The sequence below is a fragment of the Emys orbicularis genome, chromosome 2 (assembly GCF_028017835.1).
Source record: "Emys orbicularis isolate rEmyOrb1 chromosome 2, rEmyOrb1.hap1, whole genome shotgun sequence".
In the NCBI taxonomy this organism is placed as follows: domain Eukaryota; kingdom Metazoa; phylum Chordata; order Testudines; family Emydidae; genus Emys; species Emys orbicularis.
In genome coordinates this window covers 221,939,736-221,967,621 of record NC_088684.1, presented here as the reverse complement: position 1 = coordinate 221,967,621, position 27,886 = coordinate 221,939,736, and the positions used below count along the sequence as shown (strand labels likewise).

Genomic DNA, 27,886 nt, shown 5'->3' with positions numbered 1-27,886 from the left:
AAAATATATTTCAATTTTGGAGAAAGTGTTATCCTGGGATTTTACATTCCTGCCCTTTCTGAAGTCCTCCTTGTTCTTCTGAATGGCAAGTGGTTTGCATAAGGAACTTAAATTGCTGTACTCTTCATATTACTGACTGTACTACAAGTCCACGGCCCAGTCTCTCAAAAGTGGTGTTTTTAAAATGGATGCCTCTCTTTAATTAAAATCATTTCAGGATTCAAGCATCTTCCCTCCAAAGTAACCTAGATAATGGCATGCTCGTCATTATTTTAAAACTTCCTGAAAGCTGCTCAATACGCTTTTGTTTTCTTTTAAAAACATCTTGAAAATGAAAATTAGTTCTAATAAAGCATCTTCCCTTGTTGAATTATCTCTTCCTGATCACTTTTATTCTTACTTGTTTAATGTTATCAAAGCTTGACGACCCAACAATATGGGAAAGAGAAAAAAATGTTTAACTGCAGAGTAGACCAGGAGCAGCAGATGATGTTGGTACCGAACAGCTTTCTTCTTTGCACAATGGAATTGGATCCAATCTCATTGTATTGCTGGATGACCTGACCGCTACAGGATTTTGATTGTTTTTTTTCAATATTACAATGTTCCCTGCCATACAGTGAATCCCAAACTTCCACTGACATCCTGTTTTTACCATTTTTGACTAACTCATATGCACAAAACTGATATATTAGTGCAGAATGTGGCTGAAAATTTTTCCTAAACTGCTTCTGTATACTGGTTTTATAAGCAGCATCACACAGCTCCGAAGTAAGTGATGGAGAAATCTCAGGAGGTTTAATTCAGATCATACCTAAACATTATCCAAGCTAAATTAATCTCTTGAGTCTGCTTAACCAAATATGAAACCTCATAACAACAAAACTTTCACGTGACAGTGGCAGTGTTTCCTGCTGGCTGGAAATATCATGAAAATAGTCTTTCTTGTGGTATTACAGAACTTCAACCTCTGGACATGTCTGGAACCAAGAAGTGAAGAGATGAATGAAAATGAAAAAGACTTGTTCAAAAAATTAATCAAACTTTTAACAATCTTTAAAGTCTGAGATTCATTTCAAGTTTTGGGTGAAGGTTTTTGTCCATTCTTATTTTACCCTTTTTAAAATATAAAATACCTTTTAGGTTAAATACCCATCATAAAACGTTGGTTTGTATTACATTCTTAAAGCTGTGGCAACCATTCCTGGCTAAAAAGAATTCATCTTCCTATTTGGTTTTGACAGCTGATCAATGCAACCTAGCAGGAAGAGGAATCAGAGAAGTTAAAGATGGAAAAGACTGTTTAGCTCACCTGGTCCATACCTGCCAATACAGAGTTTATACTATAGTATTTTCTTGAGTGCTTTATTCAATCTAGTTTTAAATTACTCAAGCAATGGGATTTTCACCATTCACTTTGGAAGATTCACTGCTAGCAGAATATCAGAAAATATTTCTGAAATTTGTCTTTTGTTCAGTTTTATCATATCTACGCTCCTGTGATGTCTCTAAATGGTTCCTATACTTTGCTGTTGTATACATTGTTCACATAGCTGTATATGGTTACCATTAGTCTATACGTATTTAAACCAAAATCCTATGAAGACTTAAGCATGTGCTTAACTTTACCCACTCTGAGTTGTCCCATTGAAGTCTTATAGGATTGGGGCCTTAGTTATTTTACTCTTGCCTCATAAATAAATATTATATAGGTGTGTCCTGGAGCGTGGCTTCTCTCCTGCTTTCTTCCCCTCAGAAACTGGAAGGACTCCAGTGGTTGTGCCTTCACCATAGCCCTTTATTTTAAGTTCCTTCTAGCATTTCTACAACAATCCCCATGCAACAGTCTATTTACAGCACCAACTGCATTTTTTGGCCCTCTCCCCAGGACCTAAGGGGAACAGAGGCCTGCTTCTCTTGATGTCTCTGTGCAACTGGGGTCACCCAGCCCTAGACCCCTTTCTTACGCCGCCGTTGGAACTTCCTTCTTGTCTTATCAGCTTTGGGCTGATGGGCTAATTGGCTTCTTATCCCATCCAGCCGGCCAGCCTGATTGTCTAATTACCTCTGTCAGCTTTCTACAGGGGGAACTAATTAACATCTGAGTGATCAGAGTGAAGGCTCACCTGTTCACCCTCTGCACTCTGTCACAGGGCCCTCATCACTTTTGTTGCTTTTTGTCAGAATTCCCTCCTGTCTGTCAGTCTTCTGCAGATGCCAGTTACCCTGCATCTTTGAGGAGTAGCCTAGTGCCATGTAACCTCCTTGATCCATATATACTGTGATTGGTTTTTGTTCCTACCATATTTGACTAAAAGCTCATTTCAGCTATAATGTCCACTATCACTCCTGCTCTCTTTTTTAGGATTATTTATTTTCTAATGTCTGTTCCCATGAAATATCTATTTTTGGATGATTATTTTTCAAATTTATTCTTATGAAACTTTTTGGATGAATCTTATTTTCTTACTTTGTTTTCTATATACCTAAATTCTATGGGTCTATTTGTATTATTACTTTACACTTGCTGGATTTTCAAAACCTTCTCCAGTTTAGCAACATTTTAAAATATGAGGTAAGACATTGAGAAGCTCTATGCCTATTTTGTGCATGCAGTAATCACAACTGTGTGCATTAATTAGGTAAAGCAAATGTTCAGTTGTAAAACTAACTAGCCATCTGCATTCATATGTACCCAACTTAATTCACAGTAATTGAATGCACAAATTAGGCACTCAATTGTAGGAATATTTTTGCACACACATTTGTAAAAATCTGGCTTCTAGTTGCTTACGGTTTTATTTTTCTCTAGTTCTGTTATAAAAGAGTTGAAGAGAATTAAAGATTTAAAAAAGGGCTGAACCATAATCAAAGTGATAGGTATGTTCCATATTTCCATATCAAGCTAAAGGAAACAAAAATTTCAGCTGCACATTGCATACTATCAATGTAGATGTATCTCTTGGGAGCTATCTTTAATGAAAAGACTATGTTTACTCTTCATTTTCTTTGCTGCATTTAAGATTCTCCCTTCGCAATTATTTTCTTGTGACTATATATCAGTTTCTTTAATTAAAATGTGATGATTCACCACTTTGTAGTAACCAGGAACTTTTTTAAAAGGCAGAGATTTTTAATAATTTAAAGTACCGGTATTTTACAATTGCTGTCTTTGTGGCATCCATGGTATTTTTATGGCTCTGGTCTTGTGTGAACAGTGCAAAAACTCTGCTTTAAGTAATTTTGTGTTCAAGGGCAAATCAACCTCTTTGCTTGCTAACTCTAATTTTCCAAGGGTTATAAGACTTTAATTTGATTCTTTATCCAGTGTGCATAAAACAGTCACTGAAATTTGCATAGTAAATTATTGGATAATCACTTTTTATGTAGCCTACCTGCTTGTTGAAATGAACATTACCTTTTAAGTGACACTCTAGCTAAATGCAAGGCAAAAGCAAATTTAACAACTAAACAGATGGATTCAGCCCTCGTGGAACAGAAATGGTTGCATGTAAATGGGAAAGGGGAAATGGCTTACTGTGGCAGTTATCTATTTGCCTGTCTATGCATAGAAGATTTTGTGTGTGTATGTGTGTGTGTGTGTATATATATATATATATATATATATATATATATATATGTGTGTATATGTTTGTGGGTGTGCATGTAGCACACCAAGGCATATAAACATAAACACTAAAGCTGTGCAAATCATTGTTTGGTTTACTGGTTGAACTGAAAAACCCTCACAAATAAAACATTTGGATTGACCTGAAATTAAATATTTTTGCTTTTTTTGGAGAAACAAAAAACTGCCAGGAAAATCATTCCAGGTCTAGTCCAGGCATTTTTAACAGTTTTTTTTTTTTTAAAATTACAAGCTACAAAAATGTGAGATGCCTTTCACAAAACCACCATAGGAGGACGTAGTGGTACAGTCCCTCTTCTATAGTCCCGTGGTTAGAATACTGCCTTACCTGGGATATGGGAGCCCCAGGTTCACAAGTCACCACTCTGCCTGATTTGGAGCAGGGATTTTAATGTAGGTTTCCCACGTTGCAGGTGAGCGCCGCAACCATTGGACTACAGAGTAATTTGGGTTGAGTCTCTCTCGGTCTCTCTTGCTGAAGCTGTTCTGCTGTATATAAATAATTAAATAGTCATTGGACCAGAGAGAGAGTGTGAGAATGAGAGGACTCACATTGGAGGTGGGGGACACCTGGGTTCCAATCTCTGCTTCAGCGGCTAGTGGAGCCATTTCACCAGGAAAGATTGAAAGAGACCCACCAAGATTACCTAACAGTCCGGTGTTTGGGGCACTCACCTGCTATGTGGGAGACCTACGTTAAAATCCCTGCTCCAAATCAGGCAGAGTGGAGACTTGTGAACCTGGGGCTCCCACATCTCAGGTGAGTGCTCTAACCATGGGGCTCTGGGTAGAAGGAGGAAGACACTGGCACCAACTCCACTTTCACCTCCTCCTGGTTTTGTGAATGGCATCTAAGTCACCTTGTGAATCTAGCCAACCACACAGATTTTGGGGGGATGAAACTATTTGGGGGATTCATGTCGAATTCACAATTACTTTTGGTTGACCCAAAACTGCATTTTTGTTGAATAAACTATATGAGGTTTTTTACAGCTCTAATATATACATGTGTCATGGTGATATCCATGTGATAAGTTACAGATCCATGTGTAAGATACATTTTAGTACATGGCTTCACAGTTTTTTGTGCAACTTTGACTCCTCCCCTTCCCCATGCTTGTGTCCCCATTCATCATGTCACATACCCTTCTTCCGGGAGAGCTTTTCACTTTCCAAACCTTCAAGCAACTTCAAAAAGTCATTTAAGGAAAAAAATCAACCTGTCAGAGATCTATCCTTCTTTCCCCCAAATATAGAAATTTCGTCTCAAAATTACATCTACTGAAGGCCCAAGATGAGCAATGTATTCAGTCTTATGTCAATCCTAGGTTTAAGGTATGATATTTCACAATTCTAGAGGGCCAGAAAGAGAATTTTGGCGCTTTATACCATTGAAAATCCAAGATTTTACGCTTTCTAATGGGAGCTAGCACTTGGAAAGACCCAAGATAGCAGACCGGAAAAACATGGCAGTTTTATATCTAGTTATATATATATAGGGGGGTTTTCATAAGCACATAGTAGAATTTGTTTACCTTTTCATAGAATCATAAAAGATTAGGGTTGGAAGAAACCTCAGGAGGTCATCTAGTCCAACCCCCTGCTCAAAGCAGGACCAATCCCCAACTAAATCATCCCAGCCAGGGCTTTGTCAAGCCGGGTCTTAAAAACCTCTAAGGATGGAGATTCCACCACCTTCCTAGATAACCCATTCCAGTGCTTCACCACCTTCCTAGTGAAATAGTGTTTCCTAATATCTAACCTAAACCTCCCCCACTGCAACTTGAGACCATTGCTCCTTGTTCTGTCATCTGCCACCACTGAGAACAGCCTAACTCATCCTCTTTGGAACCCCCCCTTCAGGTAGCTGAAGGCTGCTATCAACTCCCCCTTCACTCTTCTCTTCTGCAGACTAACAAGCCCAGTTCCCTCAGCCTCTCCTCGTAAGTCATGTGGCCTAACCCCAGATCATTTTTGTTGCCCTATGCTGGACTCTCTCCAATTTGTCCACCTCCTTTCTGTAGTTGGGGGGCCCAAAATTGGACACACTACTCCAGATGTGGCCTCACCAATGCCGAATAGAGGGGAATAATCACTTCCCTCAATCTGCTGGCAATGCTCCTACTAATGCAGCCCAATATGCCGTTAGCCTTCTTGGCAACAAGGGCACACTGCTGACTCATATCCAGCTTCTCATCCACTGTAATCCCCAGGTCCTCTTCTGCAGAACTGCTGCCTAGCCATTTGGTCCCCAGTCTGTAGCAGTGCATGGGATTCTCCCGTCCTAAGTGCAGGACTCTGCACTTGTCCTTCATAGAATCATAGAATATCAGGGTTGGAAGGGACCTCAGGAGGTCATCTAGTCCAACCCCCTGCTCAAAGCAGGACCAATCCCCAACTAAATCATCCCAGCCAGGGCTTTGTCAAGCCTGACCTTAAAAACCTCTAAGGAAGGAGATTCCACCACCTCCCTAGGTAACCCATTCCAGTGCTTCACCACCCTCCTAGTGACAATTTTTTCCTAATATCCACCCTAAACCTCCCCCACTGCAATTTGAGACCATTACGTGTTGAACCTCATCAGATTTCTTATGGCCCAATCCTCCAATTTGTCTAGGTCACTCTGGACCCTATCCCTACCCTCCGGTGTATCTACCTCTCCCCCCAGCTTAATGTCATCTGCGAACTTGCTGAGGGTGCAATCTATCCCATCATCCAGATCATTAATAAAGATGTTGAACAAAACTGGCCCCAGGACCAACCCCTGGGGCACTCCGCATGATACCAGCTGCCAACTAAACATTGAGCCGCTGAGCACTACCTGTTGAGCCTGACAATCTAGCCAGCTTTCTATCCACCTTACAGTCCATTCATCCAATCCGTACTTTTTTAACTTCTTGATTACACCCGTGCATGCTCGAGCAATATTTTTATACTCCTCCCTAGGCATCTGACCAAGTTTCCACTTCTTCTAAGCTTCCTTTTTTGTGTTTAAGCTCACCGAAGATTTCACTGTTAAGCCAAGCTGGTCGCCTGCCATATTTGCTATTCTTTCTTTAAAAACAAAAAACGCCTAGGAAATTACACACTGAAACAACTATGTTAAAATAATGTTAATAAGGTTGCAAAACCAAGCACTTAAAAGTTAGGAAATCTAGAATTACTTTTATTTTACCTTTATTCTGCCCTCTTGTGCATATTCATTACGATACAGTTTTTAAGTAAATAATATTTTTATAGATCCCCTGCCTCGTTCAGTGCAAAGGATGTATGGACCAGGGGGCAGAACGATAATTATGTGGTCAACTATAAAACTGTCATTGCCAAACTTTGCAACCTAAATCACTTCCCCCCCCGCCCCATTCAGGGGCTTTCTGGGAGTTTTGGCATTGACTTCAGTGAGGCCAGGATTTCAGCCAGGAATGTAAAGGGTGGAAAGACAGGAAATTAAAGAGTTAAGTTTTTCATAGTAACTTTAGTACAGATGTTTTGCACATCTTCTATTTTTATGGAGTACATGGAACAACAAATATTAGTATTCAGGCACACATTTTTAATTTACATGACACAGGTGCAATGTGGATGAATTAGCATTATTTTGAGAACCTTCACTTGATCATTTCCTTAGTTTTTAAGCTTTCAATTTGTGACTTTAATGTTACATTGACGTACGGTTTTGTATTTTTGTTTTGTTTGTTTACCCCCCTTTTGATTTTATTGATGATTTTTGAAAAAAAGATAAAAGAAAAAGTCCAGACCTATTAGGCTTGAAGAGCTTATAACTTTCCTGGAAAACAGGTTCCTTTCTGCAGAAACATAGAGTTAGATTGTTGCTAGCCCTTGTGCAACTATGTAAGGGGGAGGGAGTAAGGAGTCCCCTCCCCTTTGCCTGACCTACACAAGGGCTGTCCTGAATTGTAGCCTGTTCTGTTCCTGAGAGCATCTCACTGAAAAAGGTAGTGGGCGGGGCCAGTGCTACATCCCCATGTATGCAGCAGCCAGCAGACATGAGCATTCAAATTGGGAAGAGTAAACTGCACGTTTTAAAGGTCTGTGGTGCATTATTCTTCCACTCCCTGAGCATTTGGGGAGCTCTGGGAGAGGTAGAAATTCTATCTCCCTGAAGTAGAAATCTTCCTGATGCTCCCTCTGCAGCAGCGCAGCTCTGTATCTGTTTCTTTGCAAAAAACAACACTTGTCCTGTGGCCTGTTTGTGTAGTGTGTCCATTCAACTCCCCCGCCCACCCGCCAACAGCAGGATTGTGGCTAAATACTATAGTTTAGCCCAGGGATTTCAAACAGAATCTGAGTCTGCAGTGCAACCTGCCCATGAAGAAATGCTTCCATGCTGAAAAAATACTACATAGACCTTTGCTATGATACACATTTGGGAACTGACCTTATAGAGTGCTGACCATTCTCTACACCCTTTGGGCCCTTAGAACTACAATTAGTAACATAGCTCCCAGCGTTAGCAAAAATACTACTGTAACACACCAAACGGAGATTTTTAAATGCAAACAGATCTACTCTCATAGCAGTGTAGGTGCAAAAATCCGAAGAGACTTGATGGGAACTGTATTTGTGCACCAATGGGAGAATACTTGTATTTGATTCCCACTTGTGAGTTAATTGTGGGTAGTCTCTTGCAATGTTTAGAGTTTTGTCTAGCTACCTGATTTGTGGGGGCAATCCATAGTTTGACATAGAAGAGACATAAAATATACCTGCAGTGTTTTAAAAGCACAATTTATTTGTAGGCACAAAATGTAGTCCATTCCTAAAACCAGAACCTAAATATTAATGGGGCAGTATTTGAAGAGGTTGTTATTTAGAAATACTTTTGGAAAAAGCAATTGAAAATCCCCAGGCATCCCATCTGTGTTTAAAGCAACAATAATAACAAAACTTTAAATTAGCATAGGAGATTTAAGGCATTTCAGGAAAACATTGATTAAATCTGCCAATGAAATGAATGTGTTTGGCGAGTGACCTAATTAGTGTATATTTGGTTCTTTTTCACTGCACTGCTTACCACTAATTGCTGTTCTGCTGGTCTTCTTCTGACAAGTAAGAAAAACAAGGATGAGGGATTTGTTGAGGAAACAGTGACATTCAGTTTTAATTCATTTGAACCTGCTGCCAAGCTTAATTATGGAATTGAGAAACTGAGACCAGGAGGCCCCCAGCTGTTTAGGTTATCGGAGACATAGATGGTTAGTGTCTGCCTGTGTGTTCAGGTAGCGCTTACTGAAGCAACCCATAAATGTATGCTTGCTGATGCTTAGCTGTTTCGTCCCCCCATAGGTACAGGCTCACCGCTTGTATCCCTTAAACTTCATTATTTAGCTTTGATGGCATCAAGCCAAAGAAAATTACAGTCCTTTTATTTCTCAGAGGAAAGGATTGGCAATGATTATGGATAGTCTCGTCTTGTTGTTTGTGATTGCATTTACGTGCTAGTAGTACGTGTCATTCTATAAAATCAGGCACCCACCCATTTAGTTCTAGTGTTGGATGGCCAAAATCACCCTGGTGTAACTACACTGAAGTCAAAGGACTTACAGGGATGAATTTGGTCCTTAGTCTTTAAGGGAACTTTTCAGTAGGTGGTTTGTTTATTTTTTAATTTAGAGTATATTAAAAACAAAAAGGAATGAGATTTAAAAAAAAACAGTGAAAATAGATTTGTTGTGTTTGTTGCGTTATTATTGTTGTTTCATTTTTATATGACAGTAGTAGCTAGGAGTCCTAATTAATCATCAGAGCCCCATTTTACTAGGTGCTGAATAACAGGAAATAAATAGAGAGCTGACTGTCCAAGTTTATGGCTAGGAGCAAAAAGATAGGGAATGGAATGTGTGGGTAAAAGAGGAAGGGTGTTTCTATAAGATCTATACAGTCACTTTACTTTGTGAGTGCATGATCCCTGAAAATGAAACTGTGATTACATTTATAAACAAAAGTGAAATAGACCAGCAGAGTCACTGAGGCCTGAGAGATGTAGTTAGGCCAACCTAAGCCCCAGTGTAGACACCAGTAGGGTCAGTATCCATCGATATAGCTACTGCCTCTTGAGGGAGTGGATTTACTACAGTGATGGAAAAACCCCTTCTGTCACTATAGCAAATGTCTACACTGCGACATAGCTGCAGCATCATAGCTGTGCTGCTGTAGTGCTTGTAATCTAGCCATACGCTACATTTTAACAGCCAACGCAAATGGTGAGAAGGATATTAACATGTCTGCTGTTATGCTGCATAGCATAGAAGTATGCTTGAATGCTGAAGCAGCCTGGGAACATGGCTTGTAGGTGATTGCTCTTTGGATTGCTTTTCAGCCTTGCAGTGATTTTGCCCTGATGTTCTGTGTGGGGTGGAGGGACGTTGAGAGGTGAAGATAAGAGGAGTACTTGGAATGTGAATTAACTGGAGGGAAGGAACAATAACAACTTCACAATTATACTAACATCATTAATGAAAGTACAGTATATATAATGGGAGGATATGATTCTATAACCACACTCAGGTATTTTGTGGTCATTAGAATAAGCGTATAGAAGCTATTCATACAATTAAACCTTGTGGACTGACTTAAATCTTTATTTATTGATTGACTACATTACATATACCTGCTATCTATAGTGTGTTCTCTCAAAACATCCCAAACCTAGAGATGCTAGTGTAAATTTACTGGTAGAACTAAATCGGATGCACACTCTCTTTTCTGTATAACATTGTGTAGACAGTCTTATTAAAAATCACTTACCTAACACATATGAATCCTGCAATATAAACCTACTATAAATCTCCAATTCTGCCATTCCCAGTTTTTACAGTGTCAACATCTAAAAGATAGGTTTAGCATTTCTCTCCTGCACAAAGACATGAACATGTCGAGATAGAGAGCAAGATGCAATCTTCTATCAATAACAAGTACTCCACCTCCTAAGAATAGGTTGGTTCCCATACTCATTCCAGGCCATCCTAATACCCAATCTGTCTAAGCTTTCATGGTGGTATCTGGCTTCCTGGTGGGCTTCAGGGTCTGTTGGCAGCTTGAGTCAAGTCAGGGTGACTTGTATTGTGAGACTGTGAAGTTACGTCTGCTCTTGTCTCCTCCCAGGAACCATTCTCCATTTCCTCTCCTTGACTCTGAGTTTGTGCACTTGTATCACCCCGCGAACAAAGGCTTTGTGGAAATCCAAGGAAGAACCCTGTGTCTTCATGTAGCAGGCTTTCTTAGTGAGTTAGAAATACAAACTCCACAGCTACTCTGCAGAGCATTTTTGAGAGCACTGTGAAGCGCACTGCTGGGTGTAACAAGTTCATTGCAGCATAACACGCTGAGTGAGAGGGAAGAGGAGGAACCAGAGGGGAGAAAATTAAATAGTTAATTAAAAACAAAAACCAAAGTGATAATTGAATTCTGTTGCACTTTTTCATGGGAATGTTGTGGAGCATACTGTCACAATGCACCGTTGTTCCAAAGGCTTCCCTAGAGGTGTACTGATGTTCTAAATCAATTTTTAAAAAGTACAAAGATTAGGAGAAAACAGAACAGAGAGATTCAGGAATGGAGGACGTTATTAAAGCAATGCCTCAAAACCCTTCTTTAGTTTCTTAGTACTTTTTTTTTTTTGTAGTAACTCTCTTGTCTGTTTTTGTTTCTTTTTTTAAAGCTTAAAACTTGGCAAATAAGATATTAGCGTGAGAGAAACTTTGGGTAACAGATTCTTTTTACATTGGACTAGCCATTGCCTAGAGTGAGGCATGCACATCAAAAGAGTCTTCAGGCTTTGGGTGGTGAGGTGTTCACATACTCTTTTGGCGGAGTGGGGTGGAGAACATTAATAGGGGAAAGGCGGGGGTGGTCACACATTAACAGGGTAAAGGCTGACAAAAGAAATAAAAAAACCTGATACAGCAGGAAAGCCACATATTTGTGGCTGCCTACTATATTGTACTTATTGACCTAGTAAATGGAGATGATGGCAGAGGAGCCGTTATGCTGTAAACATGCTAGTGCTAATATTATTAAAGCTTACCGGCAATTTGGTTTCAGCCCTGCAGTCTGCAGGGAGGTGAGCTGTGGTTGTAAGCTCTCTCCAAGAAGCATATACCTGTGTTGTAACATCTTAGAAAGATGTAGGCTGGAATATTTTCAGAGGACTCTAAGGGAGTTAAGAGCCCTGGGGCAGATTTTTAAAAGTATTGGGAGCTTTTGTAAATCTCCCTAGGCACCTATACGCACCTATAGGCACTTCAATATCTGAATGTAAAAGTCTGTAATTCAATAGGAGCTGGATGCTTAACGCTCTTATGTTACTTTGAAAATCCCAGCCCTGGTCACCAAAGAAGAAAGGATTGCCAGGGGCTGTGTGGGGGGCAGAGGGGAGCGAGGGAAGGGTAATAATAGGAAGTGTATTGTACAAACCAGCTGACTAATTTGATAAACCAAGCTATTGAAAATAACTGGGCTATAAAGCAGCCATTTTAAAAGTGAAAGATTATCTCCCCATGTCTAGCCTCGCTGAACTGGGTGCTCAGAGAGAGCTCCCTGAAGCAGTCCTTGATAGAGAACTAGTCATTTCTTTAAGTACCATTGATTTAAGGGAAGTGAAGATGAAAGGAATATAGACGTGGCGGCTGCTGAGTGTCAGGAGAGCAGTCGGTTAGAAGAATCTGAGAAGAGTTTGACAAAAAATGGGAGGTTGTTTATAGATATTAACGAAGACTTCTGTATTTTTTTTAGGCTATGGTTTTGTAGATTTTGACAGTCCAGCAGCGGCACAGAAAGCGGTAGCATCTCTTAAAGCAAATGGCGTTCAGGCCCAGATGGCAAAGGTAAGAGCAAGTTTTTTGTTTCTGCTTTCTTTCCCTGTGTTGTGATGGTGTTATTCAGTCTGTGTAGTGCAAATGCCAAGGGTTGGGTTGGTTTCTTTCTTTCAAATCATCTGAACTGGCAGGAATCTGGCTTGTTTACTTCAATGCTTATTTGTCTGCTGGCTCATCAGTGTTCTTGAGAACTGTGTTCTGTATGGAAGTTATTTTGTGATGTTCTATATAGCCTGTTGAATTCCCTTAAGAACTTTATAAGCAAACAGAGTTTGAGTTCTATAGCCATCAGGAAGATACCTTAATCTGTGGTGCACTGGGTAATTGCCTATTAATGTGCCTTGAAATACTCTTCATTTAATAGCCTAGTGGGTCTGTTTGGAGGAGTTAAATGACTGAATTTAATGAAAGTTTGTTGCATCTGTATTTCTTTAAAGAAGTCTGGCAACCTGGTTCAATTCCATTGACATAATTTAATAATGATTGTATCTGGAGGTCACTGGATTATGTTTTTCAGAGGTTTTGTGAGATTCACATTCGAAATCTCCCAGCAATTTGCTTGCTTTAAGACCCAATTAAATGGGAACATGCAATTGGATGAAATACCGCCTTCGGTGAATTGTCCTATATCAACATGAAGGGGGTTGTTGTGAAGAGTTTGTGGTTTAGCAATAAACTCCAACAATACCCATTCTGTATGTGTAATAATTTTTTCTTCCCCCAAGAGTAGTATTAGATACATAGTAAATGCACTAGTTTGCTAGTCCCATTATTCATCCTCTTTCTTATTACTGCTGGGCCACCATTCCCGATTAGTTGTCTCATCTACCATGAAGGCAGCATAGGGTGCTCAGAATCCTAAAAAAATTAATCTCCACCTGTAAATTTGAATATTCCCTTTAAGGAATTTGGTGGATTAAAACTAGGGTTGCCACCTTTCTAATTGCTGGTAATCAGGCCTCCAAGCCTCTGCCCATTGCCCTGCCTCTTCCCCAAAGCCCCACCCCTTCTCTGCCTCCTCCCTCATGCCCTTTCCCCCCTCTTCCTCCAAGGCCCCATCTCCCTCACTTGCTCGTCTCACCCCTTACCCCTGTCACTCACTGGATCGTCTTCACCTCCCTCCCCCAGCTGGGCTCCCTCTGCTTCAGGGCTAGGATGGGAGCAGCTGGAGCCTGCCTGCAGGTAGGAGACGGCCCCGGCTGAGCAGGGGCTGGCGTGGGTTAATGACCCGGTACCTCTCCCCACCCCACGGTAACTGGACTTTTGGTGTCTGGTCAGTACCTCTGACCGGACACTGCCAGGTCCCCTTATGGACTGGACTTTCTGGTAAAAAAAACAAAAAAACCCAGGCAGCTGGCAACTCTAAATGGCACCTGGACACACAAGCCGAAAACTAGACTGTCTGGGTTAAAGCCAGATGGGTGGCAACCCTAATTAAAATCCTAACTTTAAATTTTACCTATACACATTATTACCATGCTAGAGAAAAAAAAGCTATGCAGTACATGAGGCTCATGTACCTGCTACTGAATTGTAAACCATTGTGCCTTAAAATAACTGTTGTAAGGTTCCTTGTTGTCCTCCTTAATAGAGTCCCACAATGCAAATTATACAGTTTTATTGGCTCTTAGTTTTTACTGACATATTGTAATAAAAATATTTGCTTCAAATAGGAAAAAATGGCAAAATAAGGCATCTGAATGCCTACTGAGGATCCTGGGATTTTATTTCCCTGATACGCTATGATTCCTTGTTAAAATATAGGAAATCTGAGACATTTGTTGACCTCTGAAAAGGAAATCAAAGGCAGGAAATATGTTCTGTGGTAAAGGTTGATCCTGAATAGCTGTTTCTGGGGGATAATCCATAATGTATGTATATCTGGTGATTTGAGGCAGTAGCAATCAAGTTGCATAACGAGGAGCAATAGCAGAACTCTTGTGCTGGAAAATAGCAAAGGGAATGCGTTCTTAAAATGCAGATGCTCGTGTCAGTGGGGTACAATATTACATTTCTTTAGACTATGTTGCAAAGCCAAGGGATTTGAGGTGGGATATCTGTGGCTGTAGTGGTGTTTTTCCCTTTCCTGGTTTTGTGGAGATTGCTACATACCTTTTTGCGTGTATTGGGCTTATTGTATTTTTAATAGTTAGCCAAGGTGCCTAGAGTCCTGGAATAAGATTTTAAAATATTTTGTATAAGTCAAAGTAACTATACAATTGAATGTTTCTCCCACTAGAAAAAATCAGCATATTTAGAAAACTGGGGTTTAAAGGAAAGTCAGCTGACTTCATACAAGTTAGTACATCATACAATAGAACCTCAGAGTTCTGAACACCAGAGTTACAAACTGACCAGTCAACCACACACCTCATTTGGAACCAGAAGTACGGAATCAGGCAGCAGCAGAGACCCAAAAAAAAAAAGAAAAGGCAAATACAGTACAGTACTGTGTTAAATTAAAACTACTAAAAAAAATAAAGAGAAAGTTTAAAAAAAAGATTTGAAAAGGTAAGGAAACTGTTTCTGTGCTAGTTTCATTTAAATTAAGATGGTTAAAACAGCATTTTTCTTCTGCATAGTAAAGTTTCAGAGTTACGAACAACCTCCATTCCCGAGGTGTTCATAACTCTGAGGTTCTACTGGATTACTGAAAAATCAGGAGCCTGGGAAAGGAAACCTGCCTGGAGAAGCATGCTAGGGCTTGCAGATGTTAGAAGCCAATTTGCATGACAGACTGAAAGAGAATATTATCTGCCAATCTTTGGGACTGGAAGAAGTTGGAACAAAGATACAAGAGAAGAATTTAACCTCTGATAATGGAGACTCTAATCCAGGAAGCCTGTCTTTGACATTCATTGAACAGTGGACATTGACCCCCAAATAATACCAAAATAAAAAAATAAAATGTCAAAGAAATTATCAAAACCTTTTGTGTGCGGTATTTATTCATCAGTATGCCAAATGCCATATAGAAGTGGGGTGAAACTCGCCCCTATGGAGAGGGCCAGCATCTGGCTGCTCCACCACGTAAGTCCTACCTAGTCCTATTTTGAAGGTTTAAATGGAACTTAAGTAAGGAGTGCCTATGCTGGCCCTCTATAGGGGTGAATTTCACTCACAGTGAATAAACATACATTGAAACTTTGGGTGTAGCATATATTATTTCACTCTTACTGGAGATAAATCTGACTCAGTGTCAAGACTGTGAAAGAGGTTCTCTATAGTTTTTTCTGAGGGAAATCTAGAAAATCTTATTTGGAAAACAAAATGCAGTTTCCTGGGGATTGAGTCATCTGTATCAGTTCAGTCAAATATGACAATTGTTCATCCTACCGATATATAAACAGAGCCACCTCCCTGGTTTTGACCATTAGTTTGCTATGAGTTCTAGCATTTGGACGCCTCTTTGGCTGATTTTGTTTCAAATGGCTGCCACTGAAACATGTCAAACGCTAATGGATTGCTGTTCAATGTTCTCTCACTATTGGAAAACGTGTTCTATCAAGACTAACACAGCAAGGAGCCATTTCTACATTATGTTTCCAATGAAGGAATTAATATAGTTAAACCTGTTTTTATTTCTAAGTTTTGTTCCCTCTTGGTAAAATCCACCCTGGTGTAGAGGGGTCAGGCAGGGGCGCTCTACACAGCCTCTGTGCTATGGAGGGGATTGTGCTAAGAAAGGGGCCAATATTATATCCGCTGGATTTCAGCTGGAAGCACAGTGCTATGGTCCAGTGAGACATAGAAATCCCTCCAGAGAGCATAGGATGGACTTATTCTTTATCAAGGGTCCTGTCCGGAATATTAAGTACATTTGCCAAGTAAACATGTTTTACTAATGCTGCTACGCCTAGTACAATGATGTAGTTTTTTATACTTAATTGGAGAGGTATTTTTTTCCTGTTTTCTTTATGTATATTTTTTACATTTAAAAAAAAATCCATGTTCGCTCTCAGTGCATACTGTGACGGGTTCGGTCACAGAGACCCCCATGGGACTGTCACCTGATGTGCTGAGATTACCTCTGAGCCCGTTTTCCCTGTCAGCTTGGGACTCCAGAACCCTGTCTTGTTGAGCCAGACACGCTAGCCTGCTGCAACACAGACCCAGGGTCTGGGCCACACCCCCAAAGCTGCAGGCTTTAAGTGAAAATAGCTCTGCAGGTTTCCTGCCTCCAGCACCCAGACACCCAGCTCCCAATAGGATCCAAACCCCAAATAAATCTGTTTTACACATGTCCCTGTGAGACCTCATCCTTCTTTACCCAGGGGCTGGCCCACACATACACAGGAAGGCTTGTATGTAAATAAACCATTTACAACCAATTGTCCTAGTCAATGGGAGCCATCAAGATTCTAAACCACCATTAATGGCCCACACTTTGCATATTACAATAGGACCTCAGAGTTATACTTCATATTTCTAGCTTCAGATACAAGCATGATACATGCATACAAACAGGATGAACACACTAGGTAGATTATAAGCTTTGTAATGACATCTTACAAGAGACCTTTTGCATAAAGCATATTTCAGTTACATCATATTCGCATTCATAAGCATATTTTCATAAAGCATATGGAGTTCAACATCACACATACCATAAATATCAGCAAATATATCGTAGTTGAAGAAATGCTTAAACAGAAAATGGCCTATGTGCCTGGGACATATAAAACCAAGGAACATGCTATGAGAAGTCTAGTGTAATACCTCTGAAGCACCTGGCATTGGCCACTGTCGGAAGACCGGACCGTGGGCTAGATGGACCATTGGTCTGACTCAACGTGGCTGTTCTTATGTACACAGACAGATGCTTATACATACATAGAGTTGGTGGGATTCCATTGCAGTTGTAAGAGAGGATTGGGGCCTGGATCTATACCAAATATCAGCCAAAGGGATAACTCTCTTTGGAGTTAGCAAAGTTTTAAAATATTGGTTTTTTGGGAGATTCAATCTGCCTCTCTCTGTAGGATAGGCTGATTATTACCCCTACCAAAAAATATAATAATCATGTTTAATCTAATAAAGAAAACTAGTCATTTATTTACACACCAGTAACGGTGCTAAATAGACCTCTCCGTCTGCATGGCTGGCAGAGGTGTCAAGAATCTTTCATAGTGGGACAGGGAAATTGCAAAAGATGAGAGGACTTACCTCCATGATCTCACTCCCTTCCTATAATTCTGCAGAAGCTGGAGATGTTGAGGCCAGGGTATGACTACTGTCGGCACTGGGAGAGATATAGGAGCTAGGCTTGTCCAACTGGAGGGCACCATGTAGAGACAAGAACCTTCATGGAGATTCAGAGCCTTTGCAGATCTGTTGGTTTCAGGGATTGACCAAACTCCTCTCCCAAGGGACCAGCAAAAATGAAACTCTGCAAGGAAAATCTTACAGAATTTCCATCTCTTGTGGGGGTTACAGTAAGTGCTCCTGGTCCAGATGTGGATCAGACACCAATTAAGTCTGTTAGCTGGCTTCCTTCCTATAGCTCTCTTCCTTTTTTGTGAATTCATCTTTCTATCATTTCTCTTTCTAATCTGACATGCACCTACGCTGAAGGAGTATTATCTCTGTGCACTATGTGCTGTGATATATATACTCACCTCTACATTTGTACATAGCTAAAGCTTTTTAATTCTCTTTATTTTATTATGTAAAAAGTTTAATAGACCTTTGTTTCTTTTTAAATGTAGCATAGCACATGAATGGACCATCTGATATTCAGAATCCAACAAGTGGTTGCTTCATTTTATTAATGATTGAAATTTCTGAAATTTTCAGCCAAACAAACTCCTGCATGTTGGTTCTCTTCATATTTGGAAAATATTTGTGAATATCAGCTATGTTGACTGTCAACTTTGCTTCTTTTTTCTGATATCAAAGCAGGATGCTGGAACTTAAACATCAATATTGAAATTGTCAAGCTTGATTTTAATCCCATTCTTTAATTATCTGAAAAAAATTTCAAGCAACATCTTCTATAAAGTTAAATATTTGGATTGGCTCCTGCAAAATGATTTTCATCACTTACTGCTAGGGCACCAACCAGTGACTCCCTGAAAACTCCAGTGTGTTCAGCAACATGGAAATAGCTAGGAACTCTGTTGTAATGAAGTTGGCTGCATTCCACAGCATTTCATGAAGAACTCCACACATCCATTATCGGGCTGATTCTTCACCAGTTGCCAAAGAAGTTTCACACTACAGGATGCAAGTGTTCTGCAGTCAAACAGTTCTATTTATCTTGCAAAAATGTTAACTGTCTTACCCAGTACTTATGCACAGTATGTATCCAGTGCTGACCTGAATCAATAACAAATCCCAATTAAATTACAATGAAATATTATAGCTGCATTTCCTGCAAGAGGAAAGTGTGTGGTTCAGATTTATAAATTGAAGGTCTTGGGCTCTCCCTCCCATTTGCCACTTGCTTTCTTATACTGACTCTACCAGGGCACAGGGTTCTTCAGCAACCATGAGCCCTGCTATGGTGTCTTACCATTCAGTTGTTAGTACTCCTCTTTATCCTCTCCCCCATTTACTTGTGCCCTGGGTTTGCATTAAACTGACCTTTCCTAGGCTAATGGGGAATCACAGCACTGATTCTTTTCCAAGACAGACACCAGAGCCGGTCCTTAAGGGCTGCTATTGAATATTTGTTTTCTATTTGTTATTTCAAAGGGAACTATTGAGGAGGATAAGGACATTGCAGGGAAGCAAAATGTTTTCTTTCTCTCTGCCTTCATTACAAAGGATGGTGGGGAATACTGTACCTATCCCAAAACTTAATCTTTTCTCAAGCTGAGACGCTGTCAGAGGTTCAAATGAGGGAGATTCGGGAACAAACTGCTAACTTAAATATCAGCAAGTTACCAGGATCAGATGAGTTACCTACATTTCCTCTAGGAAATTAAGAATGAAGGAGTTGAGCCACCTTATTAAAAGCACCTACTGTAATAGATATGGGATAGCAGGGACACTGGATTACAGCAGAAGGATGACTGGTCTAGTCTGGAATGTCTTAGGTTCTTATCTGAAAGCTGTTAGGTAGCCAGTGTGAAATGGATTTGTGATCTTGTTCCTGTTCAGAGAGAAACCAGCCATCTAAGTGAACAGTAGAGTCAAAGAAATTAATTGATATGGAGATCAAAATGCTCTCTCACCCTTCTAGGTGTTTCTCCCACAAGCACTCAGGGTAACATGGAGGGAAGCTGGTATTGCCATTGTTTGTTGTACCTGGATAGTGAATAATTAGGGATTTATGATGGGATTTTCAAAAGCACTCAGCATTGGCCTACATCTGGTCTCACTGAAGTGAATGGGAGTTTCATCATTGCCTATAGGAAAAGAATATTGGAATAGAATTGGGCTAGTGCTGTGTCTTTAAAAATCGCATCCTTAGTCTCCAGGAATCTCAGTTCAACACTTTTTCCAACTACTAAGTTCACTTAAAAAACACCCCAACCCAACCTTACAGCGCATACAAGAGTTTTCCAACTTGTAATGTTCAATCTCTTGCTATCGCTTCAAACTGATTTTTCCATGGTCCTCTGCTTTTGATGTAAAGTGTTTAACTTGGTTTCTAGATTGACTTGATTTTTTCCATAATGTAACTTTTTCTCAGATTAAAACATTCCTCTGCTTTAGAAGATTGCAGCATAAGTACTCAGTAAATATATTCCCCTCAACACTTCTCACCTGTGAATAGATAGCCCTTTGCAGAACAGATGCAGATTAGTGAAAAGTTTAGCTTACTACTGTTGCTGTGGAGTGAAGTAAATTTATGGGTTGGTTTATGTGTTGTGAACTTCAGCCAAACAGGGATTGGCACGTTTTTCATAAATACACACTGTGCCTGATGCTCCTCCCACTTATACAAGTTTAAATCTGGACTAACACTACTGAAATCAGCAGTTTGAATCTCAGGCTCCCTGTCTTTAACACTCGCAGATCTATGTAGCTTGGAAACTTTTATGCACTCTTTGCAAACCCTTTACATTTGAAAACAGGAAATCTGAGTGCAGTAAATGAGTTAAACACTGGAGTCTGATTCCTTTTTTCCTCCATACTCAGGAAACTCCAAACGCCCTATGCAGGAGTTATCCAACCACAAATATGCAGCTTGGGAATTTGTTGCTCAAATGGAGAGAACTGTGTCGTAGATTCAGCAAGCAGACCTTACTCATCCCAAAAAATCAAGAACACCAAACCCCCCCCTGCAAAAACATGGTTTTGAAAAAATATTATTTTGGTGTGCAAGTGATAGGGAAGCGTTTTCTTTAGTGCTATATGGTTTTAGCACTTTAGTGGGGCACTGATTGTGTTCTTCTGTAGCTCAGCACAAGGGTGATACTTCTGTAAGGCGAGGGGAAAAAATCAGTGTATATAGCACGTTTGCTCAGTGTAAGGCAATGACTCCTATGAATACTAGTGGAGGCTATGTGCATGCATTTAGGGGAAGAAATATACCACTTAGCCTGTGTTGGATACGCAGATATGACAAGATAATATGATTTATATAAAAATCAGGTTTTGTTTCAGATTTCTTTTCATTTAGAAACATGGGGCCAGAATCAGATCTCCTGTAAATCTCAGTGGTGTTACTTTTGATTTGGTTTGAATCCCTAGGGTTGTGGCTCATTAAATCCACAAATGCACACAGGTGTAGGCCTTCATGTAGACAGCTGCACAAGTGTTCCACACAGACATTCTTCCATGCACGTGTGCACCCACAAAAGCCTGCAAATGTTATGTTGAAAAATACCCTGCTTTTGTTGTTTCCTTATTTTTAAAAATCCCTCACACAACCTCTGAATGGTTTGCCTGTGATTTTAATACGGATAGAGTAGATGCAATTTTGTTCACCAGTGAAATTACCATTTTTTATCATTGAAAAAACCTATATTTCCCCATAACATACTTTTATAAAATTAGACATTGATTGTGATACATGGCAACAAGCTGAGTCAAGATGGAAAATAATTATCATTTCAATCCCTGGCCATTCCCTTTGGAGCACTGAACTCACAAAGTAGGTCAAAATTCATAACTATAAACGGCCAAATTCGAATCTCAGCTACATCAGTGTAACTTCACTGAAATGCAAAGGGGTGCACAAGTATAAGTGAGAAGAATTTTTAACCAGGGTAACATTTAAAAAAATGTGTGGGTTTGCTTATTTTTAAATTTGGGAATGGGTAAGTAATATATAGAAAACATGGCTAAGTCTGTTCCTAATATGGGAATGTGGTCTCCTACTCACAAATACACACATTCTGTTTCTTTGTCACCACATGTACCTTTATTCCTCAGTTTCCCAACATGGCAGGACATAGCATAGATAGGCTCCACCTGCTGTACTTCACTCAGCTTTCTCTCCTTTCACAATTTACCTTCTGAGCTCCATCCTTTTACTTCCTGTTCCTTGCAGTTATATATCCTCCCAGTTACTGAGCCAACTGTCTCATTAGCCCAGCAGTTACCACCCACATGTCAGTAATTTCCCCAACAGAAACTGGTTAATTAAGGCCTCTCATGCCTGTAGTCTTCACAGTGTTGCAGACACTTCAGTGACCAGGGTGCTTCAGTGAGCACCCTTTCATAGTAAGATACACCTATTATTGTACAAGAAGAGATACAGAAATCTAAATTAAAATCTTATCAGATGTAAGAAGACCAAATTCACAAACAATAAGAAACGATGATTTTACAAAGATACCAGCCAGCAGGTGAATTGCTGAAGTGCCATAGCAGTATATCATAACTATAACAGTTATAATAGCAAGTAAAGAGACTACTGGTAGGCCTACCAGTAGTCTAGATATTTTCAAGACTAGAACACAGAAGAAAATCAAACAGACAAAGACTAGTTTCAGTCATGATTAAGGTATAGCTACTATAGGTCCATGCCTGGAGCTCCTTGAGTTATATGATTACATCAGAATCCGAGCTTTCTTTTTGTTTTATCTATGTTTCAAGCTCTCATGGTTGTGAAGAAAAGCTTGAGAAGATGAATCAAATCCAACTGATGCAGCAATGTCTGTTTGAGGGCTTGTCTATACTTAGAAATTCACTGAAATAGCTATTCTGGAATAATTTCAGTATAAACCCCATGGAGATACTCCAGTGGATTAAGCTAAATCAGAAAAAGGCACTCTTATTCCGGAATAAATCTCCACACGGGTTTATACCAAAATAACTATTCCAGAATAATAATTATTCTGGAATAGCTATTTTGATGCATTTCCAAGTCAAGGACTTAATCGGCAGATAGCCTGAAATATTACCTTGGAAAGGAGTAACTGCCTCATACATGTCCATGAGGTGTTCTCTCCAAAACCCACTGCTCTGGAGGCCCTGCCAACAGCGCCCCAGCACAGCGTGTGGCAGGAGGAGAAGAATGCGACGGGCCTGGTCCACCCACCCACCCATGCATATATATCCTAAGTATCTGCATAAGTACTGGGGAGCCTCCACTCAACTGCTACCCTGCCTCTTCCTGGTGGGAAAGGACTCTTGCTGCTGCTCCTGTTGCTCTCAAGGGGAGGGGGCCCCTGCTGCTACACCTGGATGCAAATAGGGCGTCATGCTGATGCCCCTGTCTCTCCAGGAAGAGAGGTGGGCCCCTTTCCACCCTCATTTAAAGTGGGAGGAAGGTCCGCCATGTGGGGATGGAGACACAGAGGGCCCCATGTCATGGCATACCTAGGCCCCTCCATTTCCTTAATCCAACCATGGTTCCAGATTGTCCCTTCATCCTAGTCACAATGATCTATGCACTGTAGGTGCACACAGGGGCGGTCCACTCCTGAGGTCATCTACTCACCATATACCCTGATGACCGTTAAAAAGTCAGCATCTACCAAGCATGACCACACTGTTTTTTTCTGAGATACCACAGTTATTTCCTATTCTAAGAATAGGAAATAACTGTGGTAATTCAGAAACTACAGTGTGGTCATGCTTGCTAGACGCTGAGTTTTAATGGCAGCCACTGCTATCCAAACCCATTTCAACATCTTTGAAAACCTGGTGTTTAAATTTGAACACCCCAAAACTAACACCCAGAATTTGTGGCCACTTTTGAAAACATTGGGCTGGTTTTTAATTTTAGTCCCATAGGTAGAGATGTAACTTTGGTAAGTAGGGGAGGGGTACATTCCAGTAATTATAATTTTCTAATCAGCAATGACCCAGACACGTAGACATCTGATTTTATCCAGCTGTCAAGAGAAATGCAATGCATGTGAATAAAAGATCGAGATCATTTCTAATATTTGCATATAACTTTCTAAAGCCAGAAAATTTTGAAGCAAGGAATCTCCTTTCCAGCTGCCTTGGGATGAAGACATCAGAGTTGGAAAGTCTTAAGTGGATTTTATCTACATAAGTGCTATGTCTTCTAGGGATTACCATTGACGTCCCTGTCTCATAGCTCCATTTTTCCCATACATTTTAACGGCCAGCACTTACATGCCTGTGATGGCTAGTAGAGGAAAGAGAAGAGACCCTTGACGAGTGCTTTTCTTTTTTTAACCCCAAGAGGTATCTCCTCTGCTATGCTTTCTAAGCAGTTAATATGAGATGCTATGTATCAGTGCAATATCAGCATCACTATCTATCTGTCTGTCTATGATTACTAGCTTGCAAGCATGATTGAAAACAAATTTGTATAATACAGAATACTTTTGGGTGGCAAAAAAATTCAACAAATAGTAATTAGTTCATAAAATATGTATTCACCTAGTTCTTTGTCCCTGGTCATCTTTTTGCCTATGTACAATTAGTTCCATCAGCAAAATCTTCAATGTGCATATGCTGATTCAAATCCTGTGGCGGGGAGGATAATACCTCCTCTGCAAGTGTAGCACTGGGCTGATGACCATTGATTGTAGACAAGTTCAACACACCCAGTCTGCTAACCTCAGACACGTGTTAATCATAAAGTTTTCAGGCCAGAAGGGGCCACCAGATCACCCAATCTGACCTCCTGTATATCACAGGCCACCACCACCACCTAGCATCCACACATTAAACCCAACCACTGAAATTAGATCAAAGTATTATAGCCTGTAGGAGACTAAACTATTCTGTGCTATGGGCAGAGAGCAGGAGGGACTCAGGTGCACCAGTGCCTGAGGCCCCTGCAATGATAGGGAATTAATTAAGTGAGATATACCCAGCAACTTGCTCAGCCCACATTGCATAGGAAGGGGGAAAAATCAAAGCCGCTGTCAATCTGACTGGCAGGAAAATTCCTTCCCAACTCCACATATGGTGATCAGTTAGACCTTGAGCATGTGAGCAAGAACCAGCCAGCTAAGTACCAGAGAGAGAATGTTTGGTGACATCTCCGAGCACTGGCCTACCCCATCCAGTGTCCCATCTCCAGCTGTGGCAATCTCTGATCCTTCAGAGGAAGGAGACAAAAAAATAACCAAACAAGAATATATATGGGGTGACCCTGCCTGACCCCTGCAGGTGACCAGCTGAAGCCCTGAAGCATGAACTTCTAGGAACATAAAACATGCACAGAAAGGGACTTCCATGTGAGCCCTGCTCCTCACCACCCCATGCAACCACATCATACAATCACAGTCAAAAGTGTCAGGCTCTCTCTTAAATCTATTTACGTTGTTTTCTCCCACAATACCTATTGAGAGGCTGCTCCAGAACCTCACTCGCCTGATAGCTAGAAACCTTCTGATTTTCAGTCTGAATTGTCCATGGCCAGTTTATACCCATTTGTTCTTGTGACAACATTGTCCTTTAGATTTAATAGTTCTTCACTCTCCCTGGTGTTTACTCCCCCTAATGTATTAATAGAGAGCAATCATATCTCCTCTCAGCCAAACTTTTAGTCTCCTCTCATAAGTTTAGGCCCTCCATTGCCCTGATCATCCTAGTAGCTATTCTCTGCACCTGTACCAGTTTGAATTCACCTTTCTTAAACATGGGTGACCAGAATTATACACAGTATTCTAAATGAGGTCTTACCAGTGCCTTGTATAATGGCGTGAATCACATCTCTGTACATCCTAGGATTGTATATCCTTTTTTACAGCCCCATCACACTGGTGGCTCATTGTTGTCCTGTGATTGACAAACATACCCAGGTCTCTCTCTTGCTTTCAAGTTCGACTGATGAGCCCCCAGCTTTCAGCAAAAATTCTTACTCCAAGACCCCGACGTGTATGACCTTGCGCTCTGTACTGTCATCCCATTTCTGTTACTCCAGTCTTCAAGGTAAGCTGGTGCTTCCTGTATAATATTGCCACCCTCCTCTGTATCGACGGTGCCACCCAACTTTATAACAAATTTCATTAGCACATTAAGATTAAATAAGATAGGTCCAAAGCCTGATCCTTGAGGAATTCTGCTACTAACTTCCCTCTAGTCTGATAGTTCACCTTTCAGCACAACCCATTGCCTTCTCTCTGTTAGGCACCTTGCAATTCTTGTACTAATCCCCATCTTCTCTAATTTTACTAACAACACTGGTCTACAATTTTTGAGAAGTCGTCTGCTTCAGAGATGAAATGTGCTATTTATTATGTATTTTGATGTGCTGAATTCAAATATGACAATTAAAACAACTGATTGGCTACTGTTTCGAAGATATTTAAGTTTTTACATTTTTGTCTATGTATATTGTGTAGATGGTAGAGTTTTAATCATAAATTGTAAACCTAGGTCTTTTCATGTGTTTATGGTTGCTTTACATGATAATATTTCACCTGTCCTGTTTATGTAACACTTTAAAAATCAGCAAAAGGGTTATATAAATAAAATTTATTATGAAACAAAAGGCAAAAAACTATTCTGTACATAGTTTAGTCCTATTCAGTGTCTACTCGGCACTTCTTGGCTTGTCTCTTGTATTCATTAAATGGAGCATCTCTTGTCACTGTCCAGCAATAGTCTGCAAGCATTGATGGGCTCCATTTGCCCTGATAGCGTTTCTCCATTGTTGCAATGTCCTGGTGAAATCGCTCACCGTGCTCGTCGCTCACTGCTCCGCTGTTCGGTGGAAAAAAATCTAGATGAAAGTGCAAAAAATGTATCTTTAGTGACATGTTGCAACCAAGGCCTTTGTATGCCTTGAGGAGGTTTTCCACCAACAACCTGTAGTTGTCTGCCTTGTTGTTTCCGAGAAAATTTATTGCCACTAACTGGAAGGCTTTCCATGCCGTCTTTTCCTTGCCACGCAGTGCATGGTCAAATGCATCATCTCGAAGAAGTTCACGAATCTGAGGACCAACAAAGACACCTTCCTTTATCTTAGCTTCACTTAAGCTTGGAAATTTTCCACGGAGGTACTTGAAAGCTGCTTGTGTTTTGTCAATGGCCTTGACAAAGTTCTTCATCAGACCCAGCTTGATGTGTAAGGGTGGTAACAAAATCTTCCTTGATTCAGCAAGTGGTGGATGCTGAACACTTTTCCTCCCAGGCTCCAATGACTGTCGGAGTGGCCAATCTTTCTTGATGTAGTGGGAATCTCTTGCACGACTATCCCATTCGCAGAGAAAACAGCAGTACTTTGTGTATCCAGTCTGCAGACCAAGCAAGAGAGCAACAACCTTCAAATCGCCACAAAGCTGCCACTGATGTTGGTCATAGTTTATGCACCTCAAAAGTTGTTTCATGTTGTCATAGGTTTCCTTCATATGGACTGCATGACCAACTGGAATTGATGGCAAAACATTGCCATTATGCAGTAAAACAGCGTTAAGACTCGTCTTCGATGAATCAATGAACAGTCTCCACTCATCTGGATCGTGAACGATATTGAGGGCTGCCATCACACCTTCGATGTTGTTGCAGGCTACAAGATCACCTTCCATGAAGAAGAATGGGACAAGATCCTTTTGACGGTCACGGAACATGGAAACCCTAACATCACCTGCCAGGAGATTCCACTGCTGTAGTCTGGAGCCCAACAGCTCTGCCTTACTCTTGGGTAGTTCCAAATCCCTGACAAGGTCATTCAGTTCACCTTGTGTTATGAGGTGTGGTTCAGAGGAGGAGGATGGGAGAAAATGTGGGTCCTGTGACATTGATGGTTCAGGACCAGAAGTTTCATCCTCTTCCTCTTCCTTGTCTGACTCAAGTGAGAATGATTCTGGTGCATCAGGAACCGGCAGTCCTTCTCCGTGGGGTACTGGGCGTATAGCTGATGGAATATTTGGATAATGTACAGTCCACTTTTTCTTCTTTGACACACCTTTCCCAACTGGAGGCACCGTGCAGAAGTAACAATTGCTGGTATGATCTGTTGGCTCTCTCCAAATCATCGGCACTGCAAAAGGCATAGATTTCCTTTTCCTGTTCAACCACTGGCGAAGATTTGTTGCACAAGTGTTGCAGCATATGTGTGGGGCCCACC

At 40.6% G+C, this 27,886-nt stretch overlaps 1 protein-coding gene across 2 annotated transcripts in view; it reads left to right on the top strand.

Annotated features, from left to right (window-relative positions):
• The window catches only part of RBMS3 (RNA binding motif single stranded interacting protein 3), a 970,110-nt gene that overhangs the window by 622,094 nt on the left and 320,130 nt on the right, over positions 1 to 27,886 (top strand). For both annotated transcript variants that reach the window (XM_065399124.1, XM_065399125.1), the window contains one exon: positions 12,404 to 12,495. In XM_065399124.1, coding sequence (XP_065255196.1) covers positions 12,404 to 12,495 — 92 coding nt within the window. The remainder of the gene's footprint in view (positions 1 to 12,403; positions 12,496 to 27,886) is intronic.